The sequence below is a fragment of the Dermochelys coriacea genome, chromosome 9 (assembly GCF_009764565.3).
Source record: "Dermochelys coriacea isolate rDerCor1 chromosome 9, rDerCor1.pri.v4, whole genome shotgun sequence".
NCBI lineage: Eukaryota > Metazoa > Chordata > Testudines > Dermochelyidae > Dermochelys > Dermochelys coriacea.
Window position 1 is genome coordinate 54613593 of NC_050076.1, and position 16495 is coordinate 54630087.

The following is a 16495-nucleotide window of genomic DNA, read 5'->3' on the forward strand; positions in this document are numbered from 1 at the left end:
AGCAGAGTAGTCTCTCCCTGGTAGTCAAGGGAGGAGGACTAGCTCCTGAGCTGAAAGTATCGTGGACAGAGCAGTGCTGGGGAAGGGTAAAAGGAGCTGGGGAGCTCTAGCCAAGGAAAACCCCACGCTGCTGGCCTAGCTATGAAAGGCCGGGCAGGTGCATAGGGCAGAAGGGGAAGTGGACCAGGGACAACAGCAGGGCAAGGGGAGAGAAGGAGGGCAGAGAGGCTGCTGCTAGAGGGTCCCTGGATTGGGACCCAGAGTAGCGGGTGGGACTGGGTCTCCCTATTGTACTACACCTGGCTGAAGAGGAATGTGGCCTGACTCAGGCTGTGGCTGGCTTCCGCAACGAAGGGGCTAGACTCTGAGGCTGCAGCTGGCCACTACAGCAGGTGCAGATGGTGGACTGTTGATAACACCAAACCCCCGGAAGGGGGTGAGACCGGAGGGCAGCGTCCTGAAGCAGATGTCACCGAGCAGGGAGCAACACGGGTCCAGATGCTAACAGATGGCGAGAGATGGATGGGACACCACTGGCAGAGGGTGCTCCGCAATGGACAGAGCTAATTTCCAGATGTGCCAGCGGGAGGCGCAGCAGTAGTGAGTTCCAACCCCATCACAAACCCCCTTTCAGGTAGCTGAAGGCTGCTATCCAAGCCCCCCTCACTCTTCTCTTATGAAGACTAAATAACTGCAGTTCCCTCAGCTTCTCCTTGTAAGTCATGTGTCCCAGCCCCCTAATCGTTTTTGTTGCCCTCCACTGGACCCTCTCCAATTTGTTCACATCCCTTCTATAGTGGGGGGGACTAAAACTGAATGCAATACTCCAGGTATGGCCTTACCAGTGCTGAACAGAGTGGAATAATCACTTCCCTCAATCTGCTGGCAATGCTCCTACTAATACAGCCCAATATGCAAGTGGCCTTCTTAGCAACAAGGTCACACTGCTGACTCGTATCCATCTTCTTGTCCACTGTAATCCCCAGATCTTTTTCTGCAGAACTGCTGCTTACCCTGTAGTGGTGCATGGGATTCTTCCTTCCTAAGTGCAGGACTCTGCAGTTGTCCTTGTTGAACCTCATCAGATTTCTTTGGGCCCAATCCTCCGATTTGTCTAGGTCACTCTGGACCCTATCCCTACCCTTAGGCTTATCTACCTCTCTCCCCAGCTTAGTGTAATCTGCGAACTTGCTGAGGGTGCAGTTCATCCCATCATCCAGATAATTTATAAAGATGTTGAACAAAACCGGCCCCAGGATTGACCCTTGGGGCACTCCGCTTGATACCGGCTGCCAACTAGATATGGATCTGTTGATCACTACCTGTTGAGCCCAATGATCTAGCCAGCTTTCTATCTATTAATAGTCCATTAATCCAATCCATACTACTTTAACTTGCTGGCAAGAATACTATGGGAGACCATATCAAAAGCTTTGCTAAAGTCAATATCTATCATGTCCACTGCTTTCCCCATATCCACAGAGCCAGTTTGCCTTCTATGATGAGATATCAGGTTGGTCAGGCATGACTTGCCTTTGGTGAATCCATGTTCACTGTTCCTGATCACCTTCCTCTCCTCCAAGTGCTTCAAAACGGATTCCTTGAGGACCTGCTCTATGATTTTGCCGGGAACTGAAGTGAGGCTGACCGGTCTGTAGTTCCCCGGCTTCTCTTTCTTCCCTTTTTTAAATATGGGCACTACATTTGCCTTTTTCCAATCATCTGGGACCTCCCCCAATCGCCACAAATTTTCAAAGATAATGGCCAATGGCTCTGCAATCACATCAGCCAACTCCCTCAGCACCCTGGGATGCATTAGATCTGGACCCATGGACTTGTGCATGTCCAGCTTTTCTAAATAGTCCATAACCTGTTCTTTCACCACTGAGGGCTGAATCTGGTGCTACTGGTGAACATTTGTTTGCAATGTTGTAGCCATGCTGGTCCCAGGATATTAGCAAGATGAGGTGAGTGAGATGATACCTTTTGTTGGACCAGCTGCCATTGGTGAAATAGACAATATTTAGAGCTACACAGAGCTCTTCTGTGTAGCTCAAAAGCCTATCTCTTTAACAAAGAGAAGTTGGTCCAATAAAAGATATGAGCAAAAGCCATGAATCATGTAAGACTGCCCCAATTGTGCTGGCCCATTTGTAGTAGTAGGATTTATATTTGTATTTTGTATAATTTAGAATGAAGGATAAAGAATAATAAGAATGTAGTATTTATTAAATGTATTTAATGTATGATTTGACCATATCCTGCCAGCCACCCTTTTTGAATAGCAGAAAGGAATGGCCTATTGGTAGAGGTGCCTCAGCCAGAATCTCTGTGTCTGGACTGATAGCAAGGTGGTGACAGACCTTTGAGGTCACCACTTTGTTATAGGCTTAGCATTTTAAAATAAGTAAAAGAATGCCATGATTGTTTTTTCTTCTGCATTGCAATTTGATGTTCCTGTTCAAAATGTTCTGCATAAATTAATTCTGTTTTGTGTGTGAACGAGGAATGGGTGTTGAGAGATAAGTGTGAAGGCCATCACTGAACTAGATGCTCTAGGGAGCACCAGAGACAGATGCAAGGGTGTCAGGAGGCTGCAACACGCCCCAATTGAAATATCGGAGGAAGGCAGATTGATGACTTTAAAGATAGACAGGCACCTATCAATGGGGACAAGATAGCTGTGATCAAACCCAGCACGGGATAACTCCCTGAGAGACTTGATGAAAGAACAAGATAAAGGATGAGAAGGACAACTTAAGAAAATAAGCACTCGTCCAAACAAAAATTGATTACAGTGTGCCTTACCATGAAACTGGGGTTTGTCCTGCCACGACTTCCCTGGAGCTTCGTGTTGTGACCCACGGAACCCGGGTTCTACCTACCCGTGATGAACTTAGCTGGCCACTAGATTGATCCGGACTTTGAACTGGTAACTATAACATTGACTGGTGGGACTGTGTGTGTGGTGATTTGAATGCATATGCTAACTGTTGTATCTTCAATAAATGCAGTGTTTTGCTTTTTCCCCTGAAAAAGATCCCGTGTGCTTCTCATAAGCATACCACATTGTTCTCGCTACCTAGTTCCATCTATGTCCAATGTGCTATCAAAGATACATGGAGGCATATTTAGCATTTGTGCTGATCCAAATAGGTCTGTGAAGAAAATCACACACACAAGGCTTTGCTATATTTTGCTTGGCTAATAATTTGTTCTTTGCTACACTATGAAGGGATAGGAGTACTTGTGGCACCTTAGACTAGACTAACAAATTTATTTGAGCATATTTATTTGATGCTCAAATAAATTTGTTAGCCTCTCAGGTGCCACAAGTGCTCCTTTTCTTTTTGCGGATACAGACTAACACGGCTGCTACTCTGAAACCTATGAAGGGATAGTACACCAGGACCAACAGAAGCTGTCAATGATGAAATGATAACAGATTCCAGGCATGGAAGCAGAAGTTCAAAGAACCTATATTTCCTTAGAGAAAGTGGCAGAACTTCAAGAGATGATCTCTTGCACAACAGAATGATGAGGCAGTGAAAATCTTTTACTTTCAGTAGCCTGAAAAATGGTCTGTAGCAATTTTGCTACTGTAAAATGATTCTAGGGTTCAGGAGAATAAGTAAGGGCCTGTATCAAGGCATGTTGATTTTGCATTATATGACTTGCAGGTATTAGGGGATTGCATAGTTTCATGTTCAGTTGAAACCCAGTGCAATTCATGATCATTTTTGTGCATTCGCTTCACAAATGCCTTTTTGGACACTTTTTCAGAAGTCTTGAAGCTGATAGATGAGTCTGTTTCATCCTGGATAGTTCTAGACTTGCAAATACCCTATCTGCCCATAGATCTCCACTAAGGTGCATTAGAAAGTTCCTGGAGTCCAAGGTTTCTTTTTTGCCCATGTCTGAGCTGAAAATATAGATATACATCCCAGTCTTTGTTTTGAAGGGTGAGACAATTGTCTCTGTTGTGGGTGAACAATTGTCTCCTGTGGTATAGAGGGCTCTTTTGCAGACTCGCTGTGTTCTGTGTCTGAATGCATCACCAACCACCATTGCTCAGTCCTCCCCACATCCACCAAAGTGAAGTGTTGCATGTAATTTTCCATTCCATTTCCAGCTTTCATCTGTTTTTGTTTTCCCCTATACCTCAAGCTATTAAATATATGATGTTTGTTGTGGAGAGGGATGTGGGCAAGGCCTCCTTCACCATAGCAATTACAAGAGTAGAATGTGCTATATTCTGTAGATATGTTCAGGAGCTAAAAAGATTTGCCACACTGTTTTGTACTGATTATAAATCCTCACCAGTCAATCAGTATCCACCATTACACAATAGTATGAAGGTCTCTTGGTTTGCCATGGTGCATAACTGAGAGAAAGCTACAGAATGCTTCTTGGCAGGTCAGAAATAAGCAGAAAATGTATTACTATTATAACTGCAATGTAGTAGACTGTTGTAGCTTAATGATAAATGAATGTTGTGGTGAATTGGCTCAGTGGGCATAAGTCTGCAGTAGGCCAAGTGATGGATCTGCTAGGGATGAATCTCTGGGTCCAGAGTGCTGGTGGTAAAGCAGCCAGGTTCCAAGGCAGTTGTGTGGACAGTGTCTCGTGGCTGCCCTGAGTGACTAAGCAGGGGTTTCCAGAATTGCCCGTGTGTGCTTGGGTCAATCTTGGTTTAAGAATAACAGAGAATGTACATGAGTCCTAACAACAAATTACACCAGACCTGTGTGACCAATCAAAGAGCAGAGGGCAGCATGGTGAATGTGTTCTTCCTCTCCAGCTGGTAAGAGTGAGAGGTTAGTGAGCCTTTGTGGCACTTGGGAGGAGGGGTCATAGAGGCAGGGTATCTTGGGAGGAGTGTGGTGTTAGACTGTGAGGGAATATGTATTGGAACCTAGCCAGTGTTGGGGCCTCAGCAGCTCATGCTTATAATGTTTGGCTTGGATTTGGTAACCAGAATTGATCCCTGGGATTATTCCAAGATACAGACTAGTACACCACAGCACTCCAGAACCTCATGAGGGTGTCCTTTACACCTGACTCCAAGACATCTAATGGGGCCTCACAAAAGTGACCACTATACAGGCAAGAGGCAATGCTGGTGTCGGCAGTAGGAGTGAGGTTTCTAAGGACAGAAATAGCAATCTAATCCTGTTGAAGCAAGATGTAACAAATAGCCGAGTCACCTGAAGAAATCAAAGCTGCCTAAAATGCAATTAAAGCAGCCCAGAAGGAACTAAAACAGGATCTGGAGGTTTCTCAGAAAACAGAGAAATGGCCTGAAGGCAGAAATTAAATCTTCTAATTCTAAATATTCTATACCTGGTTCAGTTCTATATTCTGGCCTGAATCCAGACTGCAACTGCTTTAGTGGCACTGGTGGATGATTTCTGTCAGTGAAGAGAGGGCAGATCTCCATTCTCATTTTCCTGGACCTCTCTGTAGCATTTCACACCATTGATAACGACATATTGCTATCATGCCTAAGATCCTTCCTCAATGATGCACTCAGCGAGTAGTGATGGGAAATTGAACCTCCACCATCAGAGCCCTCATTTGGGGATTCCACAATGATCAGTTCTCTCTCCAGCCCTTTTCAACATCTACATGCAGCCACTAATCAGATGACATGGACATAAGTGCCATCAATATGCAGATGATACAGAGCTCTACCAGTCTTTCACCATAATGCTACCATGATGGCCCAGTGCTTGGATGAGATCAGCTCCTGGATGAGGAACAATTGTTTGAAACTGAACGGAGCAAGACAGAGGTAATGCTGGTGGGTAGTAGAAAGCATGTTGAAAGAGTCTGAAGCCATAGTGGAGACTCCTTTGGTTGGAAGTACACCCCCACAATTGGTCAATTCAGTCCATAGGCTGAAGACGATGATTGACAACTTCTCTCCTTTAGCTGACAGAAATTTTGTATGGTAAGCGTAAAGCTCACGGGTGCGGAAACCAGAAATTACTCGGGGGCTGGTCTGAGACTGTGGAATGAAGTCATCCAGGGCCTAAGGGCTATCACAAATCTCACCATCTTCTCTTCCAACTGCTTTGACCTTGCTTTCTCTAACACAAATACATAGCAACATGTATGCTGTCACACCCAGCTCATGGGTGGCCATGCCTCACACTTGGAGCCAAAGTCTGCAGGCATGAGATAGGAGTCAAAAGTCAGATGGGTCGGGATACTGGGATGGCAGAAGCAGGAGATCAGACCCACAAGGCAGGAACAAGAATGAGGCTGGGTCTGGTACCAGGGGGTCAGGGGCAGGAGACAAACTGGAGAGCAGGAGCCATAAGTCAGGTAGCGGAATCATGCCAGGTCAGAATGCCAGGCAATCAAGCTGGGGAAGCAAGAGTGTGTAGTGGGTAGCAACAGCACAAAGCACACAGGCTCGAGCAGGGTAGAGCCCAGTTGTTCAGACAGCCTCCTGCTGCTGGCTTGAGTAGGGCCAGCAGGCCACTCAGTTGCTCTAGGACTTCACTAATCTGACTTCAGGGGCAGAGTGTCACACGGACAGGGCTCTGTGGGTTTCAGGTAAGCTATTACCAGCAGGCTCTTAAGTGGAGGGTTGGAACATGCCTGCTCTTATGAACCTTGCACGTCTGGATTCGAGATCCCATGGGTCAGGGTGTATGAAAGAAACCAACAACTCTATCAATCAAGAGACTCCACTGTATGCATTTCTCCACTGGGGTGAGGATGAGAGAACAAACACATGATAGTTGTTAGTCATCTTGCTTAATGTATGACAGGCATATGCTCAGAAACAATGGTGGTGAATGTGGTGTAAGAACTCATATAGAACTGATATGCAGGGAAAGGAAGGTTTGATACAAGTGTTTCAAGAATTGGATGTGCCAACCATTTCGTAGAGGTAGAGCAGGACTTGCCAATAGCCCAAGGAAAAGAAAGGAAGAGGCAAAGCTGACCTAAGCCAAGGGAGAACTCAAGGGCCTGGTCCTATGGTCTTACCCCCACCCTGTGCCTATGCTCCTTATACATAGTGACAGTGATGGGAAACAGAAACAGCAGATGTTCTTTTCCACCCCCCCCCCCCCCCAGCTGGTAGAAAAGGGAACTCTCCTAGTACTGACTACAGCAGCCAGTGCGATCCACAGGGGTGGGCTGAGCTAGGCCACTTGCATCTCTCCTCTCCGATACCATACTGAGTTCCCTGCCAGGCACCTCTAGAACAGTGGGTCTTAGAGTTAACACCCTAAGTGGATTATGTATGGGGCAGTTCCTCTCTCTGAGTTATTGTTCTACTCTCTTTGCAGAATCAAGCAGATATGTGTGACTGCGTCAGGTACGCTTTGGTCCTATTTTCAAGCTTTTTCTATCCACCCAGAAGGGCTAAAACTTTTTTTTTTTTTTTAAATGAAAGCTGAAATTCTGGTATGACAATATGATGCCAAGAGCTGGGACCCTAGGCATGGGCCTATAGTGCCTATGCCTTAGCGTGGCCCTGGGAAAAGATAAAGGGAATTGAGCAGGAAGGGAAGATGGTATGCCAAGAAGAAAGATAGGGAGAAGCATTATGAAGGGAATTGTGGGGAGAAGAGGTGAGGGGGATGGAGTATGGGCTAACAGAGGTAGGGTGACCAGATAGCAAGTGTGAAAAATCAGGACATGGGGGGGGAGTAGCCACCTGTATAAGACAAATTCCCAAATAGTGGGGCTGTCCCTATAAAATCCGGACAGCTGATCACCCTAAATGGGGGAAAGCAGGAGGTGCAAGGGGGAATACGGATTGGGGCACAATGCTGGGAACTGCTGTACTATATTAATGGATGATGGGGGGGTCATTTGAGGAGGGGCCAGGGGGCGGTGCCAAGAGATGGTAGAAGGGGCGGGGCCTGTGATAATAGAGAGAAGGGACGGGCCGTTGGGTGCTCGGGCGGAGGCGTGGCTAATGCGCATGCCCCGCGCGCTGTGACGCATGCGCGGGATTTGCGAAGCGGGTGGGCGGTGCGCGCGGAGCGGAGGAGGTGGCGGGCCGCACGGCGCGTCGATCGCAGCCCGGCCCGGGGGGCGGGGCCTGCGGCGGGAGCGGAGCTAGCGGCCCGGCGGGAGAGCGAGCATGAGCGGCGGGGCGGGCTGCGGTGTGTGAGGGGCCGGGCGGGGTCCGCTCCCCGGGGAGCGATGGGGCCGGGCAGTCGGGGCAGGGGCCGCGGGGCAGAGGCTGCGGGGCGGCCCTGGGGCGGCGGGGGCCGCGAGCTGCCCGGCAGCCCCGCGGCTCGGCGGCGGGCCCCGCGTCGCCATCTCCTGTCGCCGCTGTTGCTGCTGCTCCTGGTCGCGGGGGCGAAGAGCCAGGCGAGCCCCAGCTCCGACCCGCTCGGCGTTGGCTCCCCCGCCGGCCCCGGCCTTAGCCTCTACATGAGCGAGGAGGAGGTGCGCCGGCTGATCGGTGAGTGCCCCGGGGGCGGCCGGGTCGGGAGGCCCCGGTCTCGGGGAGGCCGAGGGGGGGTTGGCCGGATGCAGAGGGGGAGGCAGGTGTCGAGGTCAGCGGTGGGGGCTCCCCGGCCCCCGTCCTGTGCGTGGTTAGGTGCGTGCAGAGATAGGGTCTTGCGGGGGCCGCTGTGTGTGCGCGGGTGTGTAGCGAGGGCGGGGGCTCCTGGGGCCCCTCTGTGTGGGGAGTCCGGCGAGAGGGGTTGCCGTAGGCTTAGCTGCCCAGGGGCTGTTGGGAGGGGCACAGGGCCCATTGTGGTGGTGGAAGGTTCCCAGCTTCAGCTGTGCAGGGTGTAATGTTGCTGGAGCAGCGTAAGCCCCAAAGCGGGGAATTGAGGCCTAAGGCTTAATTAGTGGGATGAGCGGCATTCAGAGGGCACTGAGGAGACCTGACAGTAATTGGGAAAATGTGTGAAAGGAATCCCAGCTTCCAGGCAGTTTCATAATCATTGCACAAATAAGTAGGAGGATTTCTGCACCATGATACAACTTGTTCTCCTCTGATAAGGCCACAAGTTATTTTACCACTTTTTTTTATGCTTTTAGTTCCTCTGTGTGAGGTAGAGGTTTGGTTTTAGTAAGGGCTCCTCTTAAATTTTGGCATTTCAGACCTTGGTTTGATTGATTTTATGGTTGGAGCCTAACAAAAGAAATGTATAAGCTTCTAAAATGGTTTGGGTTTTTTAGGACGTGGCCTGTCTGTGGCTTAGTGGAAAAAGAACACTTTATAGTGCAGGGTTTAAAACGGTGATTCTCAAACTTGTGTACTGGTGACCCCTTTCACTAGCCTCTGAATGCGACCCCCCTCCCCTTATGAATTAAAAACACTTTTTAATATATTTGCCTCCAGCATTTATAATGGTGTTAAAGTGGGGTTTGGGGTGGAGGGTGACAGCTCGCAACCTCCCAAATAACCTCGTGACCCCTTGAGTGATCCCGACTCTCAGTTTTAGAACCCCTCTTTAAAACATTATTTGCATAGAAGGTATAAAACAGAAATGACTCCAACTAATTGAGCACGGGCAGTACATAGTTAATTTTGGAGCTGACAGGCCCTCAGGGTGAATAGCTATGTAAACATTTTTGTCCCTGCGGCTTGCTGCGCCAGTTAGTTTTTTGTTGTCTTAATATTTTTACATTGGTTGTACCTATTACTGTATGGCTGCTTTATTAAATATACAGGATTAAAAGGGTCAGATGACTTGTGTATTTTATTTGTCAGCCTCCTTGTATAATTTTTCTTACTTATAAGCCCTACTAATCATGGACATGTGAGTCTAGCACAAGGGTGGGCAAACTAGGGCCCAGGGGCTGCATCTGGCCCTCCAGACATTTTAATCCAGCCCTCTAGCCCCCGCCGCGTACCGGGATTGGGGATTTGCCCCGCTCTGTGCAGCTCCCAGAAGCAGCAGCATGTCGCCCTTCTGGCTCCTACATGTAGGGGCAGCCAGGGGTCTCCGCATGCGGCCCCCGCAGCTCTCATTGGCCAGGAAGTGTGGACAGGGCAGCGCACAGAGCTACCTGGCTGTGCCTCCACTTAGGAGCTGGAGAGGGGACATGCCGCTGCTTCTGGGAGCTGCTTGAGGTGAGTGCCACTTGGAGCCTGCACCCCTGACCCCCTCCCATGCCCCATCCCCCTGCCCCGGCCCTGATCCCCCTCCTGCCCTCTGTTCCAGCCCAGAGTAACCTCCTGCATCCCCGATGCCTCGTCCCAAGCCCAGCCCAGCCCACCCCAGAACCCACACCCCCAGCCAGAGCACTCGCCCCTCCCCTGCACCCCAGCCCAGAGCCCCCTCCCGCACCCCCTCTTTTCTGGCCCCACCCCAGAGCCCGCACCCCAACCCCCAGTTTCGTGAGCACTCATGATCCACCATACAAGTTCTATACCCAGATGTGGCCCTCAGGCCAAAAAGTTTGCCCACCCGGTCCAGCATTTTAAATGTGTATTAGGGCTTGTCTACACTGGCAATTTACAGTGCTGCAACTTTCTCGCTCGGGGGATATGAAACCCCCTTCCTCCTCCAGCGCAGCAAGTTTCAGTGCTGTGAAGTACCAGTGTAGAACATGCTCTGGCGCTGGGAGCCACGCCCCTTGTGATGGAGGATTTTTTAGAGCACTGGGAGAATGTTGAAGCGTTGCCAGTGTAGACTAGTCCTTAGAAACCTGCTCAAACTGTTATGGACTAAACACAGTTCTCTCTCTGTTCACACCCACCCCCCCCCAATGAAACTACATCTAGGTGTCCTCCATAGATAAATTAGAACTGGAAGTGTATCTTTAATGAGTGATATATTGCCAGTATGGCTAAGTAATTTATTATTCAAGGCCAGGGATTCTTAAACTTCATTGCTTTGCGACCCTCTTCTGACAACAAAAATTACTACATAACCCCAGGAGTGGGGACCAAAGCCTGAGCCCACCTGAGTCACACTGCCCTGGGTGTGGGGGCCAAAGCCCAAGCCCCACCACTCGGGGTGGGGGTGGTGCGCAAAGCTGAAGCCCAAGGGCTTCAGCTCCCAGCAGGGGGTTTGTGACCTGAGCCCCTTGCCCAGTGCTCAAGCTCTTGAGCTTTGGCCCAGAGTGGTGAGGCTCTGTCTTCTGCCCTGTGCCCCAGCAAGACTAAGCCAGCCCTGATGACCCCATTAAAATGGGGTCGTGACCCACGTTGGGGTCCCCACCCACAGTTTGAAAACTGCTGCTTAAGACAGATGTCTAGCTGTTTTGCTTCTGTAATTTATATGATGAATCCAAAAAATCTGAACAGCTTCAATAAATCTGGAGACATGCTGATAGTTCTTTCTCTGGTAAGAAAGTAACAGAACGCCACTATCTGTCACCTTCAGCCCCCAACTAAAACCTCTCCAGCGCATCATCAAGGATCTACAACCTGTCCTGAAGTATGATCCCTCACTCTCTCAGATCTTGGGAGACAGGCCAGTCCTTGCTTACAGACAGCCCACCAACCTGAAGCAAATACCAGCAACCGCACAACAGAACCACTAACCCAGGAACCTATCCTTGCAACAAAGCCCATTACCAACTCTCTCCACATATCTATTCAGGGGAAACCATCATAGGACCTAATCATATCAGCCACAGTATCAGAGGCTCATTCACCTGCACATCTACCAATGTGAGAGATGCCATCATGTGCCAGCAATGCCCCTCTGCCATGTACATTGGCCAAACTGGACAGTCTCTACGTAAAAGAATGAATGGACACAAATCAGATGTCAAGAATTATAACATTCAAAAACCAGTTGGAGAACACTTCAATCTCTCTGGTCACTCGATTACAGACCTAAAAGTGGCAATTCTTCAACAAAAAAAACCTTCAAAAACAGACTCCAATGAGTAACTGCTGAATTGGAATTAATTTGCAAACTGGACACCATTAAATTAGGCTTGAATAAAGACTGGGAGTGGATGGGTCATTATGCAAAGTAAAACTATTTCCCCATGCTTATTTTTTCCCCCTGCTGTTACTCACACCTTTTTATCAGCTGTTGGAAATGGGCCATTCTGATTATCACTACAAAAGGAGGGGCGTTTTTTTTCCTCCTGCTGATAGTAGCTCACCTTAACTGATTACTCTCGTTATAGTGGGTATGGCAACATCCATTTTTCACGTTAGGTGTATGTGTACACACACACACACACACACAGATCTTTCTACTGTATTTTCCACTGCATGCATCCGATGAAGTGGGTTTTAGCCCATGAAAGCTTATGCTCAAATAAATTTGTTAGTCTCTAAGGTGCCACAAGTACTCCTCGTTCATTTTGCTCTCTGGTAGAGTTTCCTCTAGTTCCAGAAAGCTTATTTTATGTGTTTGGAGTTAGATATTGTGTAAACAGTTTGTCATTTTAAAGACGGTTACTAAGTAATGTAGTTATTTCTCTTGATGTCGCTTACTTCTAAAATGAAATTATGGCATGTACAGCTGAGATTTTGGCTAATGTAAAGTACGTAGTATACCTAAACCTGTCACAATTAGACTTTGTCTACACTAGCACTTTTGTTAAAACTTTTGTTGCTCGGGGGTGTGAAAAAACACCCCCCTGAATGACAGAAGTTTTAATGACAAAAAGCGCCAGAGTGGACAGCGCTTTGTCAGCGAGAGCCATGCTTCCAGCGACAAAGCTACCACCTCTCGTTGGAGGAGGTTTTATTTTGTCGCTGGGACAGATTGGCTATGCTGCTTACCTTACAACAGTGCAGCTGCAGCAGCACAGCCATGTTGTTGTAAGGTGCACAGTGTACACATAGCCTTAATCATATCTTTCCTACAGAAGAATATTGGAAGGAACAGATGTATTTGTTTTTAAAATGTAAAGAACGTGAACAAAATTAGTGACTTCTTAGATGTTCAGTGTTGCGGTGCCTGAATTGTCATATTAACCGACACTTATAGTTAAAATAAGATTTTTACATGACTGGTAGCGTGCAAAAAGTATTTATTTAAAAAAAAATGTTTGGTTCGAGTGATTTGCCCATCATATAGGAACCTTGTGGCAGAGGCAGGGATAGAATCCAAATTCCCAGGGCAGCATTTAATTGCATTAACCGCCAGACCATCCTTTCTCTTCATGCAATCCCTTGCCTCATTTGCTCCACACTCTCCAGTTTCTGAAACAAATTAAATGGGTCCTGCAGACAATACCCCTCCTACAATACAACGAATTCAGTGAACCCTGATTCATCCCCAGAGAACAGGGTGCATTGATTTAAATAATCAATTTTAACTAAAAAGTACACATGCAAAAACAAAATACTTTCTGAAAGAAAATGTGGTTCTCATTGGCTGGTAACGATTAGAACTTGTTGATTTGAGACTAACTATAGCATTTACACTAAACTGGTGCTGATTTTTGCTAATCAAGAGGCTATACTGTGTATGTATGTTTATATACATACACATTTATTTGAGCAATTGTAAATATTAAATTTATTCAGGTTATTAATTTTTACATTTTTATTATGTTAGAAATGGTGAATGATGCGTGTTATTTACTAGATTAGTTTTTTTACTTGTTGTTTGTGTCAATTGAATTTCATCCAAATAAAGCTTAATTGCATAAAAACAGCATTTTAAAATTATTTCTGTTAAATAAAATTCCCTTAAATGTGATGGATACATACAAAAGTTTATCAACATTTTATCAAAACGTTTTTTATTTAAAACAGATTTTATTTAGCACAAATGCAGTGAGTGAGGTAATATATTTTATTAGAAATGTTATCTGTAGTTAGTGAATTGAACTGATTGATTCTGGTAACCTCGTGTTTAAGATTTTAGAACTAGTGGATCTCATCTTCTAGTTCTCAAACTTTCTTGCTGTTTCAACTCCTAATTGGTTTCTGAACTTTGAACTAGTTGAATAAAGCAAAATGAAGAAAATATTCTCTTTACCTACAGAAGAGGCTACTGCTGTCAAAAGCTAGTTAGCACTTCAACAAAGGGCAGGTCTACACTTAAAATGCTGCATTGACACAGCTGCACCACTGTAGTGCTTTAATGTAGACACTCTGTGCCGTTAATTCACCTCCCCATGAGATGATAGTTGTGTCTACGGGAGAAGCACTGTCTACATGGGGGGGGGGTTAGGTTCGTATAACTTTGTTGATTTGCTGTGTAGATTTTTTCATACCCCTGAACGACATAGTTATACTGACATAAGTCTGTACTGTAGAACAGACCAAAGTCTGGTTCTAGGTGCATAGCCAATCCTTTCCACTAGTCCAGTGGTTTGGATTTCTTTAAAACTTGACAGCAAGCATGTACTGCTTAATATTTTTAAAGGTTCTTTAAAAATGACTTTAATAGTTGTCAGGTTTCAGAGTAGCAGCCGTTAGTCTGTATCCGCAAAAAGAAAAGGAGAACTTGTGGCGCCTTAGAGACTAACACATTTATTTGAGCACAAGCTTTCTTTTCAGTAGTTGTCATAAGTGTAGGCCTTAACATAGGTTTTCACAATTTCAAATTTAAATAGTTTTTAAAATAAATCCATTTAATTTAAATAAAAATTTAACTAAATTTTAGTTTTAACTAAATTTAGCTTTAACTAAAAAGTCCATTTTCTAATTAAAAAAAAATCATGGTTTTTATGCACTCTGCCAAAACAGTTTTATCTTGTGCAGTGAATGAGACTGGGGACCTGTAGAAAAATATGTGATCACGGAATTAAAGACGATGTCATAATTCATATACTCAAGGGGGCAGAATTAAGGTTGCACAAACAGTCTTAAGTCTGGCATTTCTTAACTTTTGAGTGCTTGACTTTGCAGCTTTAATAACTATTTAATTTAGTTTGTATGTAACACTTGTCTTGAGATTCCAGTCTTCTGTTTTTTGTTTGCACATTTGCTTAATTATGAAATTGGTGTTCTTAACTGTAATTTCGTTTAAAGAACGAGGAGTACTTGTGGCACCTTAGAGACTGACAAATTTATTTGAGCATAAGCCTTCGTGGGCTAAAACCCACTTTGTCGGATGCATGCAGTGCCGATGAAGTGTGTTTTAGCCCATGAAAGCTTATGCTCAAATAAATTTGTTAGTCTCTAAGGTGCCACAAGTACTTCTCGTTCTTTTTGCTGATATAGACTAACACGGCCACGACTCTCAAACCTGTAATTTTGTCATTTAAAATTTTTACGTATTTCTCTAAAACCAGTAAGCAGCTTACTGAAAAATAGATTTGTTGAGAGATTTGGAAATATTTGATTCCAGACTAGAATGTTTTAAAATAGCCTTTTTTCATGTTATCCCTTTAAGTCTCTCTCTCGCTCTCGACCTGTTTTGATTCTTTTAGTTAACCTTATGCTTTTTGGCATACAGTATTTCTCTTAGTAGTTAGTCATGTGAAATTAGATTGTGGCTTGTTGGACTATTTTTTTGGAAGGTCTGGCCTGTGATAAAAATTCTTTTGGGGCAGAAGTATGACCGATTCTGTCCTAAATTCAAGATGTATTCATGTTAAAATGCAGTGATTAAACTTAGAAGTTACCGTTAAAGGTCATAACTTTTACCTGATACGTTTAATCTGTAGTGCTTTCTTTACTACATTTAATTCAACCTCTGAGCTTCATGTTGCTGTCCTTTTGTTAGGAAAACTTCAGCAGTACGTATGGGCCTATTCATATGAAGTGAGACTGAATACCAGTTTAATTTTGTGACTTTCTAGTTGAGACTGAGGCCAGGTCTACACTGCAGACCTATATCGCTATAACTGTGTCACTCAGGGATGTGGATTTTAGACCACCATGTAGACTGTGTCAACAGTAGGGTGGATTAAAAATCAATTATTTTTTAAAAAAAAAATTAGGATTTTTTTATTTAAATTGCTTTTTTCCTTAAAAGCATTTTATCAAAAAAAAATCCGATCTAAAGGTAGTTTTAATTAAGATACATTACAGCTCAAAGATATCCCACCATGGAATAGGGATTATAAATTCTAATTCTATAGTATGAGACAATATATTCATGTAATGTTTAAGAAAAGTTTTGTAATGAGTTCCAATAGTTCATGGATTAGAGACCCAGTTTTGTGGGATTCCAAGGGCTTCTGTGTAGATTATTTAGGTTAATCTTTCTATCCACCCAATGGGACTCAGTGCTCAGTCTAGAAGATACCATCAGAGATGCATAGTTTTGCAGTTCTCAGATTGTGGATTTGTGTCTCCAGAGATAACATGCTTGTTAATAGAAAAAATGTTTTAAAATAAATAATAGAGGTGAGACATAAGACCTCAACTCCATTGTCCCTCTGCAAATTTGTGTACACAGAGTCAATCCCTTATCTCTCCCTCTAAAAGTGCAAAGTTTCAAAAAGTTCAATGAATAGAAGACTGTTGGGGGGCAGAATAGATCTGGACAAGGAGAAGAAGTCTGGAGATAAACGTGAGAAGGGAGAGGCAGGCAGTAGAAATAAAAGTGAATCTGTATGACCAACATATTCCAGAAGTCTTGAGGTCTTGAAGTATAGCCTTCATTGATTTGAGATCTGCCATATCATT

At 45.3% G+C, this 16495-nt stretch overlaps 1 protein-coding gene across 4 annotated transcripts in view; it reads left to right on the forward strand.

Annotated features, from left to right (window-relative positions):
* The first annotated feature begins 7938 nt into the window (after positions 1–7938).
* Positions 7939–16495, forward strand: part of RYK (receptor like tyrosine kinase) — a 149621-nt gene continuing 141064 nt past the window's right edge. For 3 of the 4 annotated variants that reach the window (XM_038416807.2, XM_043492673.1, XM_043492674.1), the window contains exon 1: positions 7939–8437. In XM_038416807.2, the coding sequence (XP_038272735.1) occupies positions 8173–8437 (265 nt within the window). In that variant the 5' untranslated portion in view covers positions 7939–8172. The remainder of the gene's footprint in view (positions 8438–16495) is intronic. The other variant, XM_038416806.2, reaches the window with a different exon arrangement.